The 24,697-nt window shown below is 51.3% G+C and overlaps 1 protein-coding gene across 3 annotated transcripts in view; it reads left to right on the top strand.

Annotated features, from left to right (window-relative positions):
• EXOC6B (exocyst complex component 6B) overlaps nt 1-24,697 on the top strand; it is a 388,942-nt gene that overhangs the window by 172,521 nt on the left and 191,724 nt on the right. For all 3 annotated transcript variants that reach the window (XM_038745562.1, XM_038745563.1, XM_038745564.1), the window contains exon 8: nt 10,748-10,816. In XM_038745562.1, the coding sequence (XP_038601490.1) occupies nt 10,748-10,816 (69 nt within the window). The remainder of the gene's footprint in view (nt 1-10,747; nt 10,817-24,697) is intronic.

The following is a 24,697-nucleotide window of genomic DNA, read 5'->3' on the forward strand; positions in this document are numbered from 1 at the left end:
TCCCAGGCCCATGTCCTAACCCTATACAGCAGACAAATGGCAGCAAACCTGGTGACTCCCAGGCCCGTGCCCTAACCCCATGCAACAGACAAATGGCATCATTATCAATCGTATTTATTGAGCGCTTACTGTGTGCAGAGCACTGTACTAAGCGCTTGAGAAGTACAAGTTGGCAACATATAGAGACAGTCCCTACCCAACAGTGGGCTCACAGTCTAAAAGGGGAAATGGCAGCAAACCTTGTGACTCCCAGGCCCGTGCCCTAACCCTATGCAAATGTTTGATTTCAGTGGATACGCACTCTCACATGCTTTCCACCCGGAGACCCGAGAAGGTGGCTGCCTTCTGAGCTTCGGGATCCGGGGGTGGGTGGGTCCGGAAACAGAGAGGAGAGGGAAGAAGAGCGCATTCGGACACGATCCCAGCCCTGTGGGAAAGTGGAAAAGCTAAAAGAAGGGAGGATTCGGGGACGCTCTTAGGCAGAGCCCCGAATGGGCTCAGTTTGATGGGTGACGGAGTCGCCTTGGTTCAGCGGACAAGTCATCCTGACAGTTAAGGCCAAGGCAAGCCCTTTGAATGCCTCCCAGTGGCCTGATGGTCTTATATCTACCCCAGTGCTTAGTACCTGCATGGCACGTACTAAGCGCTTAACAGATACCATTAAAAAAAAAAAGGCTACGCCCTCACTTTACTACACTTCCCACCGGGTACCATAGCGGACTCACCCTGTTAAAGGTGACAACTATGACCTCGTCGAGCTCTGAATCCAGTTTCTTTCCAGATTCTGGGGTTCGGCCTGAACTGAGCCCAGATGGGATTTTTTCCGGTGGCCAGAAGTGGAGGCCCAAGCAGGGCCTTGAATGTTCTGAGGAGCGGCACGGCTTAGTGGAAAGAGCCCGGGCTTGGGAGTCAGAGGTCATGGGTTCTAATACTGGCTCCGCCATTTGTCAGCTGTGAGACTTTGGGAAAGTCACTTTGCTTCTCTGGGCCTTAGTTACCTCATCTGTAAAGTGGGGATAAGACCGAGAGCTCCATGTGGGACAACCCGATTATCTTGTATCTACCCCAGCGCTTAGAACAGTGCTTGGCACATAGTAAGCGCTTAACAAATATCATCATTATTATTACTATTCTGCCCCACTGGGGGTGGCTGCCACTTGGGCTCAATGGAGAAGCAACGCGGCCTAGGGGAAAGAGCCTGGGCCTGCAAGTCGGGAAGTGAAGCGAGCTGGTGTGGAAGATGGAAGGAGGGGCCCCGCGTCCTGGTGGTGTGGAGTCGGGGGAATGAGAGAACGTAAGCACTTAGTACGGTGCTCTGCCCAAAGGAAGCGCTCAGTAAATGCCACGGATCGATTGATTGTACCCACCCTGTTCCCACCCTCACCGTTCAGGAGACTCCTGTCGCCCTCCCAACCCATGCCGTCGCCCCAGGCTGTAGAAGTCTCCCCAACTCCTGGGCATCAACCCGGGCTGCAGGGATCACCTCAAAACCTCAGGGATTGCCCTGAGCTGTAGAAGTCTCCCTGAATCTCAGGCATCACCCCAGACTGTAGGCATCGCCCCAGGCTGCGGGGGTCACCCCAAGAGAGGAGTTGTCGCCCCGAGCTGGACAAGTCTCCCCAGCCCGTCCGGGTCACCCCAGACGACAGGAGTCACCCCAGGCTGCAGACATCATCCCAGACTGCCAGCCAGCGAGCGAGTCTCTCCGACCCCAAGCCGAGCCGCCAGCCCCGCTAGGTCCTTGGGTCGCAAAGCGCGTGCCCCCTTAGGCAATCATCTTGTTTTCTCCCTTGCCGAAGAATGCCGGGTACATTTTAATGGCTTCAGCTCTTGGTTAATGTTTCCAAATGGGCCACAGACCCAGGATCTCTTTGTTTTTACTCTTTCTGCCCATTTTTTGGGAAGGCCAGTAAACAGAAGAAGCCTTTTCAGCGTGGAGAGTGGTTGAAATAATTACCCAGCATCATCTCTGGATTCCACATAAACTTTGAGTATCCTCTTTTGGCCAAAGCGGCCACTTTGAAAAGCTTTCCGAGTGAGGGACCCGTGCTCAGAGAGAGACGCTCTCATGACCCGTGTCCGTGTTTGAGTCTGGGGGGCTGTGGGGGAGCTGGGGATGGCTGGCCGAGTTCAAGCAGAGGAGAGTTTGGTTCTCTGGGTGGTTGCCATGGAGCCTATAGCGACTACTTGATCGACGGATAGTATGTTTTGAGCTCTCGCTGTGTGCAGAGCACTGTACTAAGTGCTTCGGAGTACAGTATGACGGGGCTGGGAGACAGGTTCCCTGCCCAGAAGGGGAATAATAATAATGATAAGAAGAAGAAGATTAGTACTTGTAAAGTGCTTACAGTGTGTCCAGCACCGTTCTAAGCCATTGGGGCAGATACAAGCTGATCAGGTCAGACACAGTCCCTGTCCCACTTGGAACTCACGGTCTCAATCCCCATTTTACAGATGAGGTGATGGAGGCCAAAGTGTCCCTCCAATAAGAAGCAGCGGGGCCTGTTGGCTGGAGCCCGGGCCTGGGAATCAGAAGGACCTGGGTTCTCAGCCCGGCCCTGCCGCTTGTTTGCTCCGTGACCTGGGACAAGCCACTTCACTTCTCTAAGCCTCAGTTATCTCATCTGTAAAATGGGGGTTGGTACCGTGAGACCCATGTGGAACAGGGACTGCGTCCAGCCCGATTAGCTTGTGTCTGTCTCAGTGCTTAGTACGGTTCCTGGCACATAGTGAGCGCTTAACAAATACCTTAAAAAACAAAACAACCAAAAAGTTGTCGCGAAGGGTTCATTCAATTGTATTTATTGAGTGATTCCTGGGTTGCAGTCTGGATCCTTCAAGAGCCTCAAACATAGGAAAAGGCTGTCGGTGCCTTTGCTTCTGGACGTATCCGTTCTTACTCTGAATAAATGTGGTATTTGTTAAGCGCTTAACTACGTGCCAAGCACCATGCAAAGCACTGGGGTAGGTACCAGCAGCGTGAAGCAGCGTGGCTCAGTGGAAAGAGCCCGGGCTTTGGAGTCAGAGGTCATGGGTTCAAATCCCAGCTCCGCCAATAGTCAGCTGTGTGACTTTGGGCAAGTCACTTCACTTCTCTGGGCCTCAGTGACCTCATCTGGAAAATGGGGATTAAGACTGTGAGCCCCCCGTGGGATGACCTGATCACCTTGTAACCTCCCCAGCGCTTGGAACAGTGCTTTGCACATAGTAAGTGCTTAATAAATGCCATCATTATTATTATTATTGTTATTATTGTTACCAGACAAACGGGTCTCACATGGGGCCCACAGTTTAAAATGGGAGGGAGAACAGGTATCGAATCCCCATTTTGCAAATGAGGGAACTGAGGCACAAAGAAGTGAAGTAACCTTCCCCAGGTCACACAGTAGGGAAGTGGCAGAGCTGGGAGTAGAACCCAGGTCCTCTGATTCCCAGATCTCTACCCTATCCGCTAAGCCACACAGCTTCTCCGAATCCCCTCGCTTTGCCCCGCAAGCCCAGAATCCAGGACCCCAAAGGGACCGAGGCTATGTAGCGGCAGGCGGAGTTGCTGCTTCTCTAGGCGGTTCGGCCCCTCGCTGACTTGGTTTCCCCACAGGGGTCACGTGTCCCCATTGGCACGCAGACAGTTTACGACTCAGTCTTCTGATAAGGATCGAAAGAAGTGGGAAGCCTCAGAGAGGCTGCTAGTGCCTGCTTCTCCCTTCCATCCCCCGTCCTCATTGATAATAATAATGATAATATCAGTAGTATTAAGTGCTTCCTAGTTGGCAGGCTCTGTTCTAAACGTTAGGGTGGATGCAAGCAAATCAAGCTGTCCCATGTGGGGTCCACAGTCTCAACCCCCATTTTCCAGATGAGGGCCAGTGAAGTGACTTGCCCAAGGTCACACAGCGGACAAGTGGCGGAGCCGGGGTTAGAACCCATGACGTCCTGATGCCCGGGCTCTAGCCACTATGCCGTGTCTCTTCTCAGGCCCCGAGGACTCGCCCCCAAGCCTCTCGTCGAAGGCGGACGGGTTTGCACGGGCCCGGGCACCGGCCTCCGTCCTCCCCGAAACCGCTCGGAAGCCCGGGGTTGCTGTCCTTGGTTTTGAAATTGGCAGCCGGACGCATTTCTAGGGGCCCCGAGGGAAAAGCGACGGGTTAAAACCCTCGTCGTCTGGGAGAGCGGGTGGAACGTGTGTCCCGCTTTGCCTTTTCCAGGCCTGATCCCGGTGTGGGGGCGGAGAGGGCGCCCTCTAAGTTTTCCCGGCCCCGCCGGACCGTCTCGGAAAGAGCCGCCCCGGGATCTTTAACCAGCTCAGGTCTCTGACCCCCGGATGGAAGATTCGCCCCGCCGTTTCAGTCGAGTAGCCGCATTGGAGAAGGAAGGCCGCTCGGAGAGGAAGCGGCCACGGCCCCCCTCAGAGTTATCTCTTATCTGCCGTGTTCTTGGAAACTGTTACCTGAGCAAGGCCATTTCAGGACACTCGGTAGCAAAATTTATTTCATTCGGAGGTTCCACAGGGCTGCCGATGGGCGATTTATGCTTCTCTTTTGCTCGTCTCACCGCGTTCTTTCTCTGGAGACTTCTGCTCTGGACATTGCCCAGAGCAAAGTAATCTCTTTCCTGAGAATCATGAGAATCCGACCTTGAAGCGAGCTCCTAGTGTGGAGGTGAAGAGGGAGGGTCAGGGGTGAGGGGTTTGAGGAAGAGGGTTCAACTGGGCATATGCAGCCTCAGCCCGGAGCCCAGATTGAAGCAGACTGAGAAGACCCCACAGGCAAGGAGAGGCTGGCAGGGTGGGCAAGGCCCTTGAGCCACCAAAAATGTCCAATGGGACACGGGGGATTTTGATTTACCTCCTTCCCTTCCCCACAGCACCTGTATATATGTTTGTACGTATTTATTACTCTATTTATTTATTTATTTTACTTGTACGTATCTATTCTATTTATTTTATTTTGTTAATATGTTTGGTTTTGTTCTCTGCCTCCCCCTTCTAGACTGTGCCCACTGTTGGGTAGGGACCATCTCCATATGTTGCCAGCTTGTACTTCCCAAGTGCTTAGTACAGTGCTCTGCACACAGTAAGTGCTCAATAAATACGATTGATTGATTGATTGATTGATTGGAGGGGAAGGAGTGAGAATGAGGGCGTAAGCCAGGCCAGAGTCTACAAGGGCACTTGGGAGGTTTGAGCCAGAGGAAGCCCACAGCTTGGATCATTCACCGAGTGCCTGGGAGTTTCTCCCAGTTCATCCTTCATTCACCTGGAACCTAATTTTGTCTTTCTCTTCGTGGTATTTGCCAAGTGCTTACTATGTGCCAGGCACTGTACCAAGCGCTGGGGTGGATACAGCCCAACTGGGTTAGACACAGACTCTGCTACTCTTATGGGGCAACTGGAGAGTTTTCTGTCCTTTTGATGGCAGGCGGGGAGGGAGTGTGTGTATGTGTTTGTGTGTATTCATGTAGAAAGTGAGAGACCTATACAGAAGTTGCTCAATAAATACAACAAATACACGTTGCATCCCAAGGACTTGGCAGGTGTTTGCTTCTACTGAGGCCCATTTAGATGTGGATATATATATATTTGCTTATATAATAATAGTCATAGTGATATAGTGCCTACCGTGTGCCAGGCCCTGGGGTGAATACACACCAATCAGGTTGGACAAAGTCCCTGTCCCACATGGGGCTTCCACTCTCAATCCCCATTTTACAGATGAGGTAATAATAATAATGATAATGATGGTATTTGTTAAATGCTTACTATGTGCAAAGCATTGTTCTAAGCGCTGTGGGGATATAAGGTGATCAGGTTGTCCCACAGGGGGCTCACAGTGTTATTCCCCATTTTACAGATAAGGGAACTGAGGCCCAGAGAAGTAAAGGGCTTGCCCAAAGTCACACAGCTGACAATTGGCAGAGCAGGGATTTGAACCCATAATCTCTGACTCCAAAGCCCGGGTTCTTTCCACTGGGCCATGCTGCTTCTCTACCCCAGTGCTTAGTACAGTGCTTGGCAGGGAGTAAGTACGTAACTTACTTAACAGATGTTTAACAAGTGCTTAATAAATATATGTGTATATGGTATTTGTTAAGCATTTACTCTCTACCAGACACCTTACTAAGTATCAGGACTCAAGACAGTGATCTGGTCAGGCCTCGCTTCATGACGAGAAGGGCTATGTGACATCAGGGAAGAGAACAAGGCTTTTCATTTGTGTCTTTACAAGTGAGTCCTTGACAGTAGACCAGATTTTCTCCTGCCACCTTCTCCAATTTTTGTAATTTGGTTGAACATCTCATGCTTGTCAGATTAGACACAGTCCCTGTCCCACGTGGGGCCCACAGTCTTAATCCCCATTTTACAGAAGAGGAAACTGAGGTATGGAGAGGTGAAGCAACTTGCCTAAAGTCATTTAGCAGATAAGTGGCAGAGCTGGGTTGAGAACCCAGGTCATTCTGACACTCAGACTCAAGCTCAATCCTCTAGGGCACGCTGCTTGCACTGCTCTTGAGCTGGTCCTGCTGGCAGGTGTCCCGGGGAGGGACGGGGACAGCCAACGACCCCGGGAGACGGTTAAGTGCCCCCCCAGTCGCCGCTTTTCTAGGCAGAGAGGGGAGAAGGTAGCCACCCGTCCCACTCTGGCGCCGCCTCCCAGAAACGCAGCTCAAGACAGTGATCTGGTCAGGCCTTGCTTCGTGACGAGAAGGGTGATGTGACACCAGGGAAGAGAACAAGGCTTTTCATTTGTGTCTTTACAAGTAAGTCCTTGACGGTAGACCAGATTTTCTCCTGCCACCTTCTCCAATTTTTGTCATTTGGTTGAACATTTCACGCTTGCTCCAGCCTGGGTTTCCCCGGGTTTGGGCATTAATAATAATAATAATGATGGTATTTGTTAAGCACTTATTATGTGCAAAGCACTGTTTTAAGCGCTGGGGAGGTTACAAGGTGATAAGGTTGTCCCGTGGGGGGCTAACAGTTATAATCCCCATTTTATAGATAAGGGAACAGAGGCACAGAGAAGTGAAGTGACTTGCCCAAAGTCACACAGCTGACAGGTGGCAGAGCTGGGATTTGAACCCCTGACCTCTGACTCCAAAGCCCAGGCTCTTTCCACTGAGCCACGCTGAAGCCATTGTGATGAAAAAGAAAAATTCACGGGTGCTTTCAGAGAAGAGTCCTTGTAAGGCCTTCTCTTGTCTCGTGTCATGCTGTCAAGTCGTCTTCGACTCATAGCGAGGCCATGCGCACACCCTCCCAGAACGCCCCACTCTCCATCCACAATCGTTTTGGTAGTGTGTCCATAGAGTTTTCTCGGTCAAAATGCGGAAGGGATTTACCATCGCTTCCTTCTGCACAGTAAACCTGGCCCTCCACCCTCGATTCTTTCCCGGGCCGCTGCTGCCCAGCATAGGTGAGTCTTGCCTTGTAACATTCATTCATTCAATCGTATTTATTGAGCGCTTACTGTGTAGCAGACGGCCTTCCACTCGCTAGCCACTGCCCAAGCTAGGAATGGACTGGACCTGCCTCTGCGTGACTCTCCCTTCCATATTTGGGACGGGTAAAGTACTGGAAACTCTCCAGGTGCGACCCTAAGAGGGGACTGTAAGGCCTAGCCTTAGGGGTATTCTTGAACAGCCATGGAATACTCTAGGCTGTCTTTGCCTTGAAGGGGTTCAGAGTAGGAGGAAGAGGTGGATTTAGTCCTTGCCTTTCTTTATAGACCAAAGAATCACTTAAGGAAGACCAGAAAAATCGGGCACCCAAAAGAATTCATGCGGGCAGTCAATCAATCAGTGTTATTTATTGAGTGCTTACTTTATGCAGAGAGCAGTGCACTAAGCACTTGGGAGAGTACAGTACAACAGAGTCAGTAAACATACCCCCTGTTTTGTTTTAATTGTATTTGTTTAGGGTTTACTATGTTCCAGGCACTGTTCTACGCACTGGAGTAGATACAAGATAATCAGATTCATTCGTTGAATAGTATTTATTGAGCGCTTACTGTGTGAAGAGCACTGTACTAAGTGCTTGGGAAGTAGAAGTCGGCAACATATAGAGACGGTCCCTACCCAACAACGGCCTCCCAGTCTAGATTGGCCACAGTCTCTCTCCCATATAGGACTCACAGCCCTAATCCCCGTTTTACAGATGAGGAAACTGAGCCACAGTGTATTTAAGTGATTTGCCCAAGGTCACACGGTAGACAAGTGGCAGAGCCAGGATTAGAGCCCAGGCCAGGGCTCTTAACACAAGGCCACGCACCACCACGAGCCTACCGTCCACAAGTACAATTTACAGGAGACCTTGAGGGAGGAGGGCCAGCTTGGGGATCGGGCCAGCAGCCTGGAGAAGTGGTGGTCATCAGGGAGAGCTTCCTGGAGGAAGTGGCCTTGCACTGTTTCAGGGGAAGGAAGGAAGGAAGGAAGGAAGGACGGAAGGAAGGAAGGAGCAGTCAGGGGAAGCTGTTCTTCAGAGGCAGGATGACTGACCAGTTCACGGAGCTCTTTAGTGCATATTAATCACCCCCGTGCCGGAGTAAAAACCAAGACCCGCCTGCCAGGGTCCCGGGGCACGAGGGTCTCGTCTCTCCCGGGGTGTCGGAGCGGTCCCCGGGTGGGCTGTCAGCTTTCCTCTCCCCCTGTCTCCCGCTGGGCCTGCCTCTCACATTCCGTTCCCGTTCCTCGTCTTGGCCTCCCTTCAATCCCAGCACGTCCCTCAGACGCTCTCTGGAGAGAGCAAGAGAGAAAGAGAGAGAGAGACGGAGAGTGGGAGTCACTTTGATGTTCCCAGCCCTCCGGACCGGAGGGGTCACGTCCTGGTTTCATGCTGACCTAAGAATTTCCCGATTCATTCCTCCTCCGCCCGCGACCTGGCCCAGTTTGGCTCTCAGAGCTCTCCCGCCTCGAAAGCAGTCATTCCTGATGGGGCATCTTGGGGTGGGGAGGGCTTTGCTCCTCTGGCACTAACCTTCTCCCTGGGCCTCCATCTCGCCTGTCTCGCCACCGACCCCTGGCCCACGTCCTGCCTCTGGCCTGGAACGCCCTCCCTCCTCCAGTCTGACTGACAACCAGTCTCCTCCACTTCAAACCCTTATTGAAGGCCCATCTGCTCCAAGAGGCCTTCCCAGACCAAGTCCCACTTTTCCTCATCTCCCACTCCCTTCTGCTTCACCCTGCATCCCTTTGCTCTTCCCTCCCTCCTCCCAGCCCATCAACACTTACATTACATATCTTTCATTTTATTTATCCCTTTACTCTTCCTCCGTCCCAGCCCCTAAGCACTTATGTGCCTATCTTGTCATTTTATTTATTTATATCGATGTCTGTCTCCCCCGCTCTAGACTGTGAGCTCGCTGTGGGCGGGGAATGTCACCGTTTATTGTTGTTTTGTACTTCCCCAGGTGCTTAGTATGGTGCTCTGCACACAGTAATAATAATAATAATGATGGCATTTATTAAGCGCTTACTATGTGCAGAGCACTGTTCTAAGCGCTGGGGAAGTTACAAGGGGATCAGGTGGTCCCACAGGGGCCTCACAGTCTTAATCCCCATTTTACAGATGAGGGAACTGAGGCCCAGAGAAGTGAAGCGACTTGCCCAAAGTCACACAGCTGACAATTGGCTGAGCCGGGATTTGAACCCCTAACCTCTGACTCCAAAGCCCGGGCTTTTTCCACTGAGCCACGCTGCTTCTCAAGCACTCAATAAATGCTACTGAATGATTAAATGAGGCCAGAGGGCAACAGTGTGACTGAGAGACTGGGGTTTTCTTCTTCCACGCTTTACCTTCTTCCACTCGCTTCCGCTGGCCTGGCCCGAGAGGGCAACAACCCACGAACCACGATGGCTCTCACTCTCGGCTTGCGTTTAGCCTCGGCCTGCCCTGGCGACTGGGTCCGAGGGTGGGTGGGTTTCAAGTGCCCGATCTCCGCCCCTCCCAACTCGATTATAATCTCCTCGAGGACAGGGATCACTCCTACTCCTCTTCTATTGTGGGCAGGGAACGTGCCTGTGATATTGTTATATTGTACTCTCCCAAGCGCTTAATAGAATGCCCTGCACACAGTAAGTGCTCAATAAATACGATCGACTGACAGTACAGCGCTCTTCACATAGCAGATGGTCCATAAATACTATTGTTAGACCTCTCAAATCCAACAGACAATGACTCTCCTCCGCTTCAAAGCCTCATTAAAGGCACATCTCCTCCAGGAGGCCTTCCCTGACCCCCTTTCTGGTGATACAAATCCGCTCATCCGTGGATCTGTCCGAACCCCCGGCGGCTTGTGTAATTCTTCCTGGCACGGCTCCCCGTTACCAAGCTGAGCCAAGTGCTCCGTCCTTTCCCGCCTCGATTCCTGCATTGGCCTCCTCCCGGACCTCCCTGCCTCTCCCTTTCTTCTCTCCCCCTCCCTTCCGCCTCATCCTGACTTGCTCCCTTTGTTTCCCCCCTCCCAGCCCCATGGCACTTATCTGTCATTTAATTACTTATATTAATGCCCGTCTCACCCTCTCTAGACTGTAAGCTCACTGTGGGCAGTGGAAGAGTCTGTTTATTGTTGTATCATACTCTCTCAAGTGCTCAGGACGGTGCTCTGCACACAGTCAGCGCTCAATAAATTCGATAGAATGAATGCTTGTTCGGAGAAGTCACCCTGTACTAGCCCATTTCAAGATGCCCCGTCTTCCCGCCCGCTGTCCCAGGCCCTTTCTCTGCTGATCCCATGCTCTGTTTCTCCCGCAGGTTCCTGGAACTCAGGATCTGGTGGACTTCTCTCCCGTGTACCGATGCTTGCACATATACTCGGTGTTGGTGAGTACCCTTTGGTCCTTGACGGGACACCGCGAAGGAGGGTTCTTGTCCAGGGGGTGATGTGGGCGGCTTCTCACGTGGAGCTGCTGCCCCAAGAGCAGTGACCCCCCCCCCCCCCCACTATGTCAAGGGCCTGTTGAGAGGCGATTACTAGACGCTTCTGGAATGCATCAGGGAGAAGTCACAATTCCTGCCCTTAAGGACTTAACAGCCAGTCTTGTGGGGATAAACAAAACCCTGGGCCCATTCGGAGAAGCCCCAGGGCAGCAGTTGGGATGGATTGGAAAGCGGGGAAGGGGGTTGAAGATCAGGCCTGCCGTTAGAGGAACGGGTGGCTGACTTCTTACTACAGGTAATGAGCCTTTTCTTCTGCTTGAAAGAGAATAGTGAGGGACTGCAAATGGGTAAAAACAACGAAGAATGCAGCGGACCTCCCCGTGGTATTCTTGTGCACGCACACGCGAACACACGTACGACGTTGGCTGGCCAACATGGTCGTAGAGGACCCGGCGACTCTCCGGGTTGCAGGAAGGTGCCCGCAGCAAGCGAGGCAGGACACCGTGCCTGTGGAGAATCGGTCCGTCTGGCCTCGGGGGGTTACCGGGCATCGGCTCTCCCTGGAGCCTTGATGCGCACTTGACGTTTTCACGATGGGCTTGCTTTTCGCACCTGTGCCTCGTGGCCATTTTGAGCCAACGTTCCTTTGGTTGAGGACTCGTGCCTCTGAGGTTTGCCTGACAGACCTAGTCTTGGGCAGAGGGGTTGTAGGAATGTCAGCACGTTAGCGGGTAGCCCGTCATGCAGCAGACACGGAATATATGGACGAGCATTTGGGGCAGCCTTGTGGTCCACCCTGTCCAGGATCCTTTCTCCGCCGAGGGCACAGGTACCCTTGGAGGGAGTGGGTGCTGATTGGCCTCCTGGGCGCCTGCCCTGTCAGCTCGACAAAGACCAGTCACTACCTCTAGCTTTCACCTCTCCATCCTGAACTTTGCCACCGGTAATACAGATCCGCTCATCTGTGGATCTGTCCGAACCTCCGGCACCTTGCGTAATTCTTCCTGGCACGGCTCCCCGTTACCAAGCTGAGCCAAGCGCTCCGTCCTTTCCCACCTCGATTCCTGCATCGGCCTCCTCCCAGACCTCCCTGCCTCTCGTCTCTCCCTTCTCCAGTCCGTACTTGACTCTGCTGCCCGGATCATTTTTCTGAAAAAGCTTGCGGTCCATATTTACCCTTCTAAAAAGACCTCTCCTCCAAGAGGCCTTCCTAGGCCAAGTCCTCAGTTCCCCTAGCCACCCTCCCCTCACCATCAAATGTGTACTCAGTTCATTCATTCATTCATTCATTCAATCATATTTATTGAGCGCTTACTGTGTGCAGAGCACTGTACTAAGCGCTTGGGAAGTACAAGTTGGCAACATATAGAGACGGTCCCTACCCAACAGTGGGCTTACAGTCTAGAAGGGGGAGACAGGGAGATGAGAAATGAATAAGGAAAGATCTCCTGGAGGAGATGGGATTTCAGAATGGCCTTGAAGGTGGTGAGAGCAGTGGTCGGCTGACGTGAAGCTGGAAGGAATTCCAGGCAAGATGGAGGACGTGATAATAATAATTATGGTATTTGTTAAGCGCTTACTATGTGCCAGGCACTGTACTATGCACCGGGGTGGATGCAAGCAAATCGGGTTGGACACAGTCCCTGTCCCATGTGGGATTTATAGTCTCAGTCGCTTGGAATATAATCTCAGTGCTTAGAACAGTGCTTTGCACATAGTAAGCGCTTAACAAATACCATTATTATTATTATTACTATTATTAATACCCATCTTACAGATGAGGTAACCGAGGCCCAGAGAACTGAAGTGACTTGCCCGAGGCCACACAGCAGACAAGTAGCAGAGCCGGGATTAGAACCCATAACCTAGAGGTTGAGAGAACAAGGCCCATTGAGTAGGATGGCTTGACAGGAATCAAGCGTGGCTCTACCTTAGCATTTAGTATAGTGTTCAGCACATAGTATGTTTTTATATAGTGCCATAATTATTGTTATTATAAGTAGGAGGGAAAGAACCGATTGAGTGCCTTAAAGCAGATGTTCCTGAGTTTCTACTCGAAATGGAGAGGGATGCATAGCTGTCGGAAGTTTGATCTGCCATCCCATCAATCGATAATGTATTGACTCTCTCTGGGGCCGTTACCAACCTTGGAGCACTTAGTACAGTGTTCTGCACACAGTAAGTGCTCAATAAATACAGCTGAATGAATTATAACTCTTGGGATTTCAACCTTCCCCACAGCCTCCGTCCCCCTTGACATTCCTCCTTCTGGAGTCTAAAAGAAGGTTGTGAACTCTTGGTGTGTGTGAAGTTATTTTTTTTTCTCTCTCTCTCCCTTTCTTTCTTTCTCTCCCTTTATTTCTCTCTGTTTAAATCAAGACTGCGGGCTAGCTTTTCACCACATGGTTTTCTACAAGTGATTAGCGATCTTGGATGCCTACTAAGCCCCGAGAGGTCAGGGTAGGAGAGTTTTTTGAGAAAATTTGGCACAAATGCAAATTTGATGCTTTTCAGCGTCATTCCTGGGAGTGGTGCAGGAGGATAATTTGGGTTGGGTAGCCTCTCGTCATTACACAGCCTGGCGTCCAGTGACCTGGTCGTTATTGGCATAAGGGGAAAAAAGAAAAGCCCTGCTGTTTTGAGCACATTCATATTCCCTGTGGTTTTAAGAAAGCCATTTGGAAAGAGTCTCTCATCGTACTGCAAAACCTGCCTGGATTATGGCTCTGGGGTCTAATTCTGATTCTTCCCCTGCCTGTCTGGACCCGCCGCACCCCACTCCGCAAAAGCATCTGTATAATCATTACAATAATAATTATGGTATTTCATTCATTCAGTCTTATTTTTTGAGTGCTTACTGTGTGCAGGGCACTGTACTAAGTGCTTGGGAAGTACAAATTGGCAACATATAGAGACGGTCCCTACCCAACAGCGGGCTCACAGTCTCGAAGTATTTGTCGATCCCTTTCTATATGCCGGGCACCGTGCTAAGCATTGCGGGGGGATACGAGCAAATTGGGTTGGACACAGTCCCTGTCCTATGTGGGGCTCAGAGTCTTAATCCCCATTTGACAGATGATGGACAGAAAGCCAGGAGTCCAGAAAGGGCGTATGATCTCAAGTACTTGGACTCCTCCAGGCTGTAAAGGGCTAAAGGGAGTTTGGTTGAAAACGCTTTCTTGGGGTGGCTGGGGGGCCGGGGGGGCCGGGGGGCTGAATCAGGGCACCTGAACCTTCCCGGGGAATCGGGGCGATATAAAATGCATCCCACCGAATGAAGTTTTATGGACTTACAAGCCCAAAGAAGTCCGAGCTCGGTAAATCAGCCTCGCAGATGGCTTGGAGCAATCTGCAGCCCCAGGGAGAATTAAGGCTTCCCGGCCTCCCCCCACCCCTCCGTCATCCGGGGCAGTGTCACAGCAGCCATGCGCCCACACGATTCATCCCAAACCCCAGACAGCCTCCCGGATCTCAGTCGTATTTTTCAGCTTCGTTAAAATTCTCCTTCACCAGCCTGATTTCTTCGAGACCTGGCCCAATTTCTTTGATGGGCCAAGCCCGGGTTTCCCGTGTCTCGTCCGACCGAACTTCTCATCCTGCTTCGTGCCTCTCCCCTACTCCCACCCCCGGGGGCGGTTAAGGTGCCTGTCTGCCAGGTGACCTTGGGCAAGTCACTTAACTTCTCTTTGCCTCAGTTACCTCATCTGGAAAATGGGGATTAAGCCTGTATGGGACAGGGACTGTGTCCAGTCTGATTAACTTGCATCCACCCTAACACTTAGAATGGTGCTGGGCACATAGCAAGTGCTTAACAAATACTATTATTATCATTATTTATTATTATTATTATTATTATTATTATTACGCTGCCCCACTCAGGCTAATGCCAACAGGGGTGAAACAACAAGTCGGGACAGAGTCTGGGGGAAACCCTTGCACTCTTCCTCTTCCCGGGGACCACCTGGAGATCTACGTCCTAGGCTCAGCTCTGTCCCTGTCTCAATTTCCCCATTTGTGCTCTGGGCTTAGAATGGCGGCCTCAGCCCAGGGAGCCGTTGGAGGGAATCACTTTCGGGAGGCCGGGATGGGCCGCTGTAGCTCACGGTAGCTTGCGATGAGAACATTCACACCAGTAGCTTGGGATGAGAACGTGGTACAGTGCTAAGCACTTAGTACAGTGCTTTGACCCCAGTAAGCGCTCAGTAAATATGACTGAGTGAAACATTCACCCTGGTGAAGGACAGAGGGTTACATAATCATCATCATTGGGAAGTAGCATGGCGAAGCGGATAGAGAACGGGCCTGGGAATCAGTAGATCATGGGTTCTAATCTCGGCTTCGCCACTTCATTCATTCATTCATTCAATCATATTTATTGAGCGCTTACTGTGTGCAGAGCACTGTACTAAGCACTTGGGAAGTTCAGGTTGGCAACATATAGAGACGGTCCCTACCCAACAGTGGGCTCACAGTCTAGAAGGGGGAGACAGAGAACAAAACAAAACATATTAACAAAATAAAATAATTAGACTAAATATGTACAAATAAAATAAGTAGAGTAATAAATACATACAAACATATATACATATATACAGATGCTGTGGGGAGGGGAAGGAGGCAAGACGGGGGGATGGAGTTGGGGAGGAGGGGGAGAGAAAGGAGGGGGCTCAGTCTGGGAAGGCCTCCTGGCCCACTTGTCCGCTGGGTGACCTTGGGCAACTCAATTCCCTTCTCTGGGCCTCAGTGACTTCATCTGTAAAACGGGGATTGAGACTGTGAGCCCCATGTGGGACGAGGATCGTGTCCAACCCGATTAGCTTGTAACCACCCAGTGCTTAATACAGCACCTGGCACCTTGTAAGCAATTAACAGATGCCATTATAATTATTATCATCATCAGCTCATCATCGCAGTACTAACAATAATAATAATAATAACAGTAAGGCCAGACCACTGGTAGCAGGGATTTGGGTGGGTGAGAAGGTTCCAGGAGGACAAACACCCTCCCTTTGACCTGCTGCAAACGAAGCCGGTTCTCTGACCTCAGCCAAGGCTGCACAATGTCAGGGCTGGGGCACTGGGGAGGGGAAACGGTCTCATCGTGTCCGTCGGAAGGATCATAACATAAGTAACAAAAAGTCCTAATATTTTGTCATTTACAATGGTGTTTATCTGAACTGCTGGCCCAGAGGATAACAAGTCGCACTTTGAATAAACAGGGCAATATTTATTATTTTTAGTGAAACCGACCTTCCAGTCACCTCCCTTTTACGGCCGGACTGCTTATAAATTCCCAAAGGATTATTTGAAAAATCCTACTTCTATCTGCCGGCCTTATCAGTAGGGCAGGAGTTCACTTATTGTACCAGGAGGTCAGTTGGCGGTCATGGTCTCCTAGAAGGGGCCAAGCACCTGTAAATTCTTCCTTTGGCGACTCCGGCCGAGGACAATATCAAACAAGCAGGGAGACTTTTCCAGGAAGCTCTGAACTTTGGCAGGAAGGGCAGGGGAGCGAGAAAGAAAGTGAAGGAGGGGTCAGACCGTGGTTAATTGAAACGCGGTCCTTGACTCGGGAAGGGAACGGGTTCGCAAACCTTGCTCGGCGAGGTGTGCTTTACGGGATTATTTTTAAGCGATCCGGTCGTTTTAATCTCCACAAGCGATTTGGAAGTGGGGAGGAGGAGGAGGGAAGGCGGAGGAGGGAAATGGACCTCTTCCAGCTATTATGGCTGGCTTACAAATGACAAAATCCCCCTCGCTCCCCCGGCTCAAGGCCACCGAACGACTTTGTTCAAGTTGGCACCCTTGAGGAAGCCGCGGGGTGGGTGGCCACTGGCAGGCGTGGGGAACTTTCCATCAGAGAAACGCAACACTTGTCATCGTCGGGTCCCCAGATTCCCAGTCCGGGGTCGCCCTGACGAAGGGGTGGGTGGGAAAGTTGGAGGTCATTCTTTCATTCATTGTCGTATTTATTGAGCGCTTACTGAGCCCAGAGCACTGTGCTATGCCTTGAGAGAGTACAATGCAACAGTAAACAGACATTCCCTGCCCACAATGAGCGTACAGTTTAGGGTCAGGGGGAGACAGGCATCAATAGAAATCAATAAATGACAGATATGGACATGAGTGCTGTGAGGCTGGGAGGGGGGAAGAATAAAGGGAGCGAATCAGGGCAATGCAGGAGGGAGGGGGAGATGAGGAAAGGGGAGGCTTAATCTGGGAAGGCTTCATGGAGGAGATGTACTGTCAATAAGGCTTTGAAGTGGGAGAGAATAATTGTCGGATTGTCTCAAACTAACTCTGGATCTGTATCATCCTTACTCGCCCCTGTTGTCCCCTAAATGACATAATATGAGAAGGCAGTGTTGTCTAGTGGGAGGGGCATTGGCTCCTCTGTAAAATGAGGATTGAGACTTTGAGCCCCACGTGGGTCAGAAACTGTGTCCAACCAGATCTGCTTGTATCCAACCACAGTGTTTAGAATAGTGCCTGGCACAGAGTAAGCGCTAAACAATGCCACGATTATTATGATCATTATTATTAGTAGTAGTATTATCCGGCGTGGAGTTCCAGGCTCTTTCACCCTTGCGGGATCCGGAAAACTTCGGTCTCTTGCCTTAGTGGGGGGATGTTCCCAGAATGCCCTAAGGCCGTGAGCCGGGGTGAGGCCTTTTGAGCGCCACAACCCGGTGTTCGCCAGAAGCCCACAGCCTTAGTCCTCGTCGTCCCCTGACTCACCTCCGGGTCATTGCGAAAACCATGCACTGGTAGCCTTGAGCTCCCGCCCGGGGGAAGCGGAACAGGTCCAGATGAACAGTCCTGGATGAGTCGTTTCCCAGGGTGTTAAGGGAATTAGACCCGTCGAATTGCGAGCCCTTGGAAAAGACTTTTTCGAGGGCTGCCAAAGCGCGCTGTTGGTGATTTCAGAACAAGGAAAAAAGACCGATTCTGGCAGCTGTCACCCTGGGAGCCTCCTGTTGAATGGAAGAGCAGGCTTGAAGGGAAAAATCGTTGCAGTCTGAGACTTCCCAGAGCCCCTTGCACCCAAGCACCTCCCTTACGAACCTGGATTTAGCCCGGGCTGGGAGCAGCCCCCGTTCCTCCTTCAAAAGGGGAAATGGCAGACGAAGTGGAGGTGGGGGGTGGTGGGGGTGGGACCCCTCCGGCTGTCTCGCGGGAACCAGGGTGGGGCCGGCGAGAGAACTCCAGCCTCCTGGATCCCGGCTCGGCGCGCTTGTCCCCCAGCCGACCTCGCTTGAAATGCCGGGCGGATCCCCAGTGCAAAGCGGGACTCCACCTCGAGCAGAACCAACCTACAGACGGGGCCCCCTTTTTGGGCGGGGAAGACCGACGTCCCGGTGGAAGTCGAGGCCGGAACCGGGTGTCACTCGGGCCTGGGGAGAAACCCACCAGAAAGTAGAAAAGGGCATGCTCTTTTCTACCCAACATCCGGCAGGCCGAGGGATCAGGCGGGGAGCCCTGTGCCTTTCCCTCCTTGTGAAAATCGGCCAGGCTTCTCGGTGGCCCGATTTCTTCCAGGACCTTAGCCCGTTGGCCCGTGCTGATTTCCATCACCGGGAAAGCATCTATTTGGACGGGGTTGCGCTCTTACGAGCGGGATGCATCGGGGCTTGCCCGGACTCCAACCAAACCGGGCAACCCTGTCGTTTCCGGAAACCGAGAGAAGAACCGGAGAGCCGGCGGCATGGGGTTCAATTGTTCGGGGCAGCGGTCCGCGGCAACGAAGGAAACGGCACCAGAGCGTGATTTCCCGGTGATGATAGATGGGGAGAGATAGATGGAGCCCCACCAATGGCAGCAGCACTTAAATATCAGAGGGGCCGGGTTCTAATCCCAGCTCCACCACTCGCCTACCGTGTGACCTTGGGCCAGTCACTTCACTTCTGCGAGCGTCAGGTTTCTCATCTGTAAAATGGGGATTCAGTACCTGTTCTCCATCCCGCTTCGGGACTGCGACCCGTCTGATGGTATTTGAGTCTCCCCCGGCACGCAGTATGCTGTTTGACACGTAGTCAACACTTAATGAAAGTCACAACTTTCATTTATTAGCATCGGATGTCTGCTCACAACCTGTATTCTAAGAGCGCTTTTATTCCTCCAAAATGCTTTCACATCAGTGATTTCGTTCTATCCTTACAACAGACTGGGTCCAACCCTGCTTTACCTTGTATCTATCCCAAGTGCTTTGACCACTGTTGGACTCTTAGGAAGCACTTAACAGATACCATCATCATCATTATCCTTAATAATAATAATAACAATAATAATAATAATAATAATGATAAAATAATAAAAATCTCACAAAAACAGCCTTGAGAGTTGGGATGAGACAGGTGGGACCAGCCCCATTTTTCAGATGAGAGGAAACTGAGGCTTAGAGAGGTTAAACGGATCTCTCTTTCCATTTTCCAGTCTCTTCTAGACTGTGAGCCCACTGTTGGGTAGGGACCATCTCTATATGTTGCCAACTTGTACTTCCCAAGCGCTTAGTACAGTGCTCTGCACACAGTAAGTGCTCAATAAATATGATTGATTGATTGATTGATTTATACCCTGCTACCTCACAGCAGATCAGGCTGGAATTCTGCTTTGGGGGCTGGCATTGAGCCGAGAGACCAGGGCGGCTGGGACAGCACCGAGCTTATCACGGGCAAGGATCCGGTCTGCCAACTCCGTTGTATTGGACTCTCCCAAGCGCTTAGTATGGTGCTCTGCACATAGTAAGCACTCAACAAACACCATTGTTTGGTTGACCAAGACCCTGGACACCACAGGCACCGAGAACGTGGCTTCAAAGGGAAGAGAAATGAGGGGGAGAGACGAGCATGGAAAGATGAGGGAAGCAGAGGACCGAAGTAGAGGGAGTGCGTGGCAAATTTGGGGAGGGGGGCAGACATGCACGCTGTGTGGGAGGGGGCGGATGGGCCGGGGAGGTGATCAGCCCCCCGTGGTGCCTCTCCTTTCTCTCCAGCTGTCTCCGCTTAACTCGGGCATCCAAGTTTTAAAGAAGTGCCCCCTAGACTGTGAGCCCGTTGTTGGGCAGGGACCATCTCTATATGTTGCCAACTTATACTTCCCAAGCACTCAGTACAGTGTTCTGCCCACAGTAAGCGCTCAGTAAATACAGTTGAAAGAATGAATGAATGAATGAATGAAGTGCATTGTGTCCTGAGGAGGCGGTTCACTGCTAAGGACCACGACCATCTGATGCCCAAGTGCCTAAGGGCCACCTGCACCCCAGCTCCGTGCCACAGAACTGCTCCCCTGCTAGATCCATGGCCCTCAAACCACCGCCAACTGCGATATAATAATAATAATAATAATGATAATGATGGCATTTATTAATGCCACTGGGCAACCCCACCAGGCTGTGAGCTCGTTGTGGACGGGGATTGTCACTGTTTATTGGTGTATTCAGTACCTGTTCCCTCTTCTGTTTAGACTGTGAGCCCCTACCCAAGTGCTCAGTTTAGGGCTTGACACATAGTAAGTGCTTAACAAATATTATTATTATTATTAATGATGACGATGATGGCATTTATTAAGCACTTACTATGTGCAAAGCACTGTTCTAAGCACAGGGGAGGTTACAAGGTGATCAGGTTGTCCCACGGGGGGCTCACAGTCTTCATCCCCATTTTACAGATGAAGGGACTGAGGCACAGAGAAGTTAAGCGACTTGCCGAAAGTCACGCAGCTGACAGTTGGCGGAGCTGGGATTTGAACCCCTGACCTCTGACTCCAAAGACCGTGCTCTTTCCACTGAGCCACACTGCTTCTCTGTATCATGGCCCAGGCGCTACCTGACAAAATGTCTCCGGCCCTGGTCCTGGACTTCTAGCCAAAATGCAGGGGGGAAAGGCCCTGGGACCACAAGGAGGAAGCGGAATGGAATCCGCTCATTGTGAACTAGGGACTTTGTTGTTTTTGGACTCTCCCAAGCGCTTAGTACGGTGCTCTGCACGCTGTCAAGTTCTCAATAAGTGCCACTGATGATGATGATGTTCATGAAAGGGACGGTTCCTCTGCAAGAATACTCCCTAGCTGCACGGCTGGCTGGAGAGGGGAGGATCCACAGCAGGTGTCTGCCCAGGGCGACGGGGGTACTCCGGGAGCCGTGTCCTAGCCTGGGCCCCTGTCAGTTCCACAGCCCCCTTCCAGAGTGGAATTGATTTTTGTCCCCGGAATACCTGTTTCTGGCTGGTAACAACAAAAGTTAGTTGCCTTAACCCGAGCCAGAATATGTTTGCTGGAGCGGGGCTGGGAGCATCATGGCCTGTCTCCACAGTGACCTTGAGACTTGTCGAGCTCCAGCAGAGTGTTTCAAGTCTCTTCCCCAGAGATTTGGCCTTTTCTTTTTCAGTGTGGAAAATTTTGCGCTGAAATCTTCGGTAACTCCTAGTTCATCTCTGACACTCAGCAGACCGTCCCATCGCTCCGTCCTGGCATATCTCACTGTCTCCCGGCTTGGCCGCCTGCCGGGGCCTGCCAGGGTGAGGGGGGCGTAAACACTGCCCAGAGCCGAAGGAAAGCCTGGGGGTGAGGTACATTGTGCACCGCGTTGATAAGGACACAGGAAAAGCCATTAAAGTGAACCGCTGTCAGTGACCTGTGATAACTGCCCCGTTCTACGTGCTAATGGGTCCCGAGTTGTCCGTCCGTCTCTAGAGGCCATGGACGTAACTTTCTGGGATTGTCACATTGCTCTTTTCACCCGCTGACCTCATTACCCCTGGCACTACCCCTTGGCCTCGATCAAAGACGAGGCAGAAACAACAACGTCCTTTCCTTGACGGGCTAGATATGCATCCCGCCGGCCTCCAGTTTCCCAGGACTCGGCCTGGGAAGCAGACATGAAGCCGGGAGCGGCAGCGGAAACAGAATCATTTCTCCAGACCCGGCACCGCCCCCCTTCCCCCTACCCCCGCCAAGGGCAGGATTGCAGACTGAAGCCATGAAGCCAGGGGGGCTCTCACTTTGAGCCCGGGTCTTCACGCTCTCTGCCGACTGGGCCGGTCCCATTGACAGCCGCTAGCCAGGTGTGTTGGAAGGGCAATCGATTGAGCGCTTAACTGTGTGCAAAGCACTGCAATAATAGTAATAATAATGTTGGTATTTGTTAAGCGCTTACTATGTGCAAAGCACTGTTCTAAGCACTGGGGAGGTTACAAGGTGATCAGGTTGGCCCGCGGGGGGCTCACGGTTTTAATCCCCATTTTCCAGATGAGGTAACTGAGGCCCGGAGAAGTGAAGTGACTTGCCCAAAGTCACCCAGCTGACAGTTGGCAGAGCTGGGATTTGAACCCATGACCTTTGACTCCAAAGCCCGGGCTCTTTCCACTGAGCCACAGCACTGTACTACAGACAGACATCGGTACAGAGAGACATCAATACAAATAAATAAAATGACAAATATATACCTAAGTGCTGTGGGGTGGGGAGAGGGGGAAAGAGCCAATCAATCAATCAATCATATTTATTGAGCGCTTACTGTGTGCAGAGCACTGTACTAAGCGCTTGGGAAGTACAAGTTGGCAACATATAGCGACGGTCCCTACCCAACAGTGGGCTCACAGTCTAGAAGGGGGAGACAGAGAACAAAACAAAACATATTAACAAAATAAAATAAATAGAATAGATATGTATAAGTAAAATAAATAAATAAATAAATAAATAAATAAATAAAATAAGCCAAGGGAGCAAGTCATGGTGGCGCAGAAGGGAGTGGGAGATGAGGAAAAGTGGGGCTTAGTCAGGGAGAGATGGACCCTCAGTAAGGCTTTGAGGGGAGAGAGTGTCTCTGAATTGTAATCGTCAGAATAATTGTCTCTTGAATGAATGAATTCATTCATTCGGTTGTATTTATTGAATGTTTACTGGGTGCCAAGTACTGTATTAAGCGCGTGGAAGAGTACAATATAACAACAAACAGACACAATCCCTGCCCACAGTGAGCTCACGGTCTGGAGGGGAAGACAGGCATTAATATAAATAAATACATAGACAGTCTCTATATGCTGCCAACTTGGACTTCCCAAGCACTTAGTACAGTGCTCTGCACACAGTAAGCACTCAATAAATACGAACGAATGAATGAATGAATAAATAAATAAATAGATTACAGACATATACCTATGTGTTGTGGGGATGGGAGGGAGGATGAATGAAGGAGCAAGTAAGAGTGGCGCCGAAGGGAGTGGGCAAAGAGGAGAAGAAGGGGGTCCGTGTCCTTGAGGATGAGAGATGGGATGCTGAGGAGGCCAGGAAGTGGGGGTGAACAGGGGGGTCAAAGCCCAGAGTGTAGCTGCAGTTGCCTTGCTTTGGAGTCAGAGGTCATGGGTTCAAATCCAGGCTCCGCCAAACTGTCAGCTGTGTGACCTTGGGCAAGTCACTTAACTTCTCTGGACCTATCTCATCTGTAAAATGGGGGTCAAGACTGTGAGCCCCCCGTGGGACAACCTGATCACTTTGTAACCTCCCCAGCTCTTAGAATAGTGCTTTGCACATAATAAGCGCTTAATAAATGCCATCATCATCATCATCATCATCATCATCAAATAAGCCCCTGACCTAGGGCCAGAAAAGCAGTCTAGGGCCAGTCTAGAGAGGCAGCGTGGCTCAGTGGAAAGAGCCCGGGCTTTGGAGTCGGAGGTCATGGGTTCGAATCCTACCTCCACCAATGGTCAGCTGTGTGACTCTGGGCAAGTCACTTCACTTCTCTGTGCCTCAGTTACCTCATCTGTAAAGTGGGGATTAAGATTGTGAGCCCCCCGTGGGACAACCTGATCACCTTGTAACCTCCCCAGTGCTTAGAACAGTGCTTTGCACGTAGTAAGCGCTTAATAAATGCCATTATAATAATAATAACTAATTTTACCAAACTGGAACTCCGTCAGTTCCATAAAAATGGGACAAGAAGCAACACCCACTCTGCTTTTTTGGTTGAGGGAGCGGTTTAAATCGGGAGAGAGAGAAAACTTCCCAATCATTGTCATGGCCTCAGCCAGCAGCCTCATCAAAGGCAGGCCGGGCTCAAGCGAAAGCCCCGTCGGCGGTGCCAGCTGCCGGTCGGAAGGCCTGGGTCCTGGCTGGCTGGCGGAGATTGCTGACCGGCGACCTGAGTGCCTGGCGTCCAGCTTTGGCTGACTAGCCACTCGTTCTGGTATTTATTCAGCACTTTCTCTGGACCCGGCGCTGGGCTCGGCGCGGAGTTTGGGACAAAATCACCATGTTGGACCCATTGTGGGTCTCACAATGAACTCACAGTCTGGTGAGGGGGTGCCCAATGAGGATCTAATAATAATGATGGCATTTATTAAGCGCTTACTATGTGCAAGGCACTGAGTCGAGAACCTGCGCCCAATAGGTGCCTAATACAGAGCTTTGTGTGACACTAGAACACTGTGACATTGACATATGACACTCATACCAGTCAAATATGAGGGGCATGGTGAGCAGCGTGGCTCAGTGGAAATCAATCAATCAATTGTATTTATTGAGCGCTTACTGTGTGCAGAGCACTGTACTAAGCGCTTGGGAAGTACAAGTTGGCAACATATAGAGACAGTCCCTACCCAACAGTGGGCTCACAGTCTAGAAGGGCTCATAGTCAAGAGCCCGGGCTTGGGAGTCAGAGGTCGTGGGTTCTAATCCCGGCTCCACCACGTATCAGCTGGGTGACTTTGCGCAAGTCACTTTACTTCTCCGGGCCTCAGTTACCTCATCTGGGAAATGGGGATTAAGATTGTGAGCCCCACGTGGGACAACCTGATCACCTTGGATCCCCTCAGCGCTTAGAACAGT

The sequence above is a fragment of the Tachyglossus aculeatus genome, chromosome 4, assembly GCF_015852505.1.
Source record: "Tachyglossus aculeatus isolate mTacAcu1 chromosome 4, mTacAcu1.pri, whole genome shotgun sequence".
NCBI classification, from domain to species: Eukaryota; Metazoa; Chordata; class Mammalia; order Monotremata; family Tachyglossidae; genus Tachyglossus; species Tachyglossus aculeatus.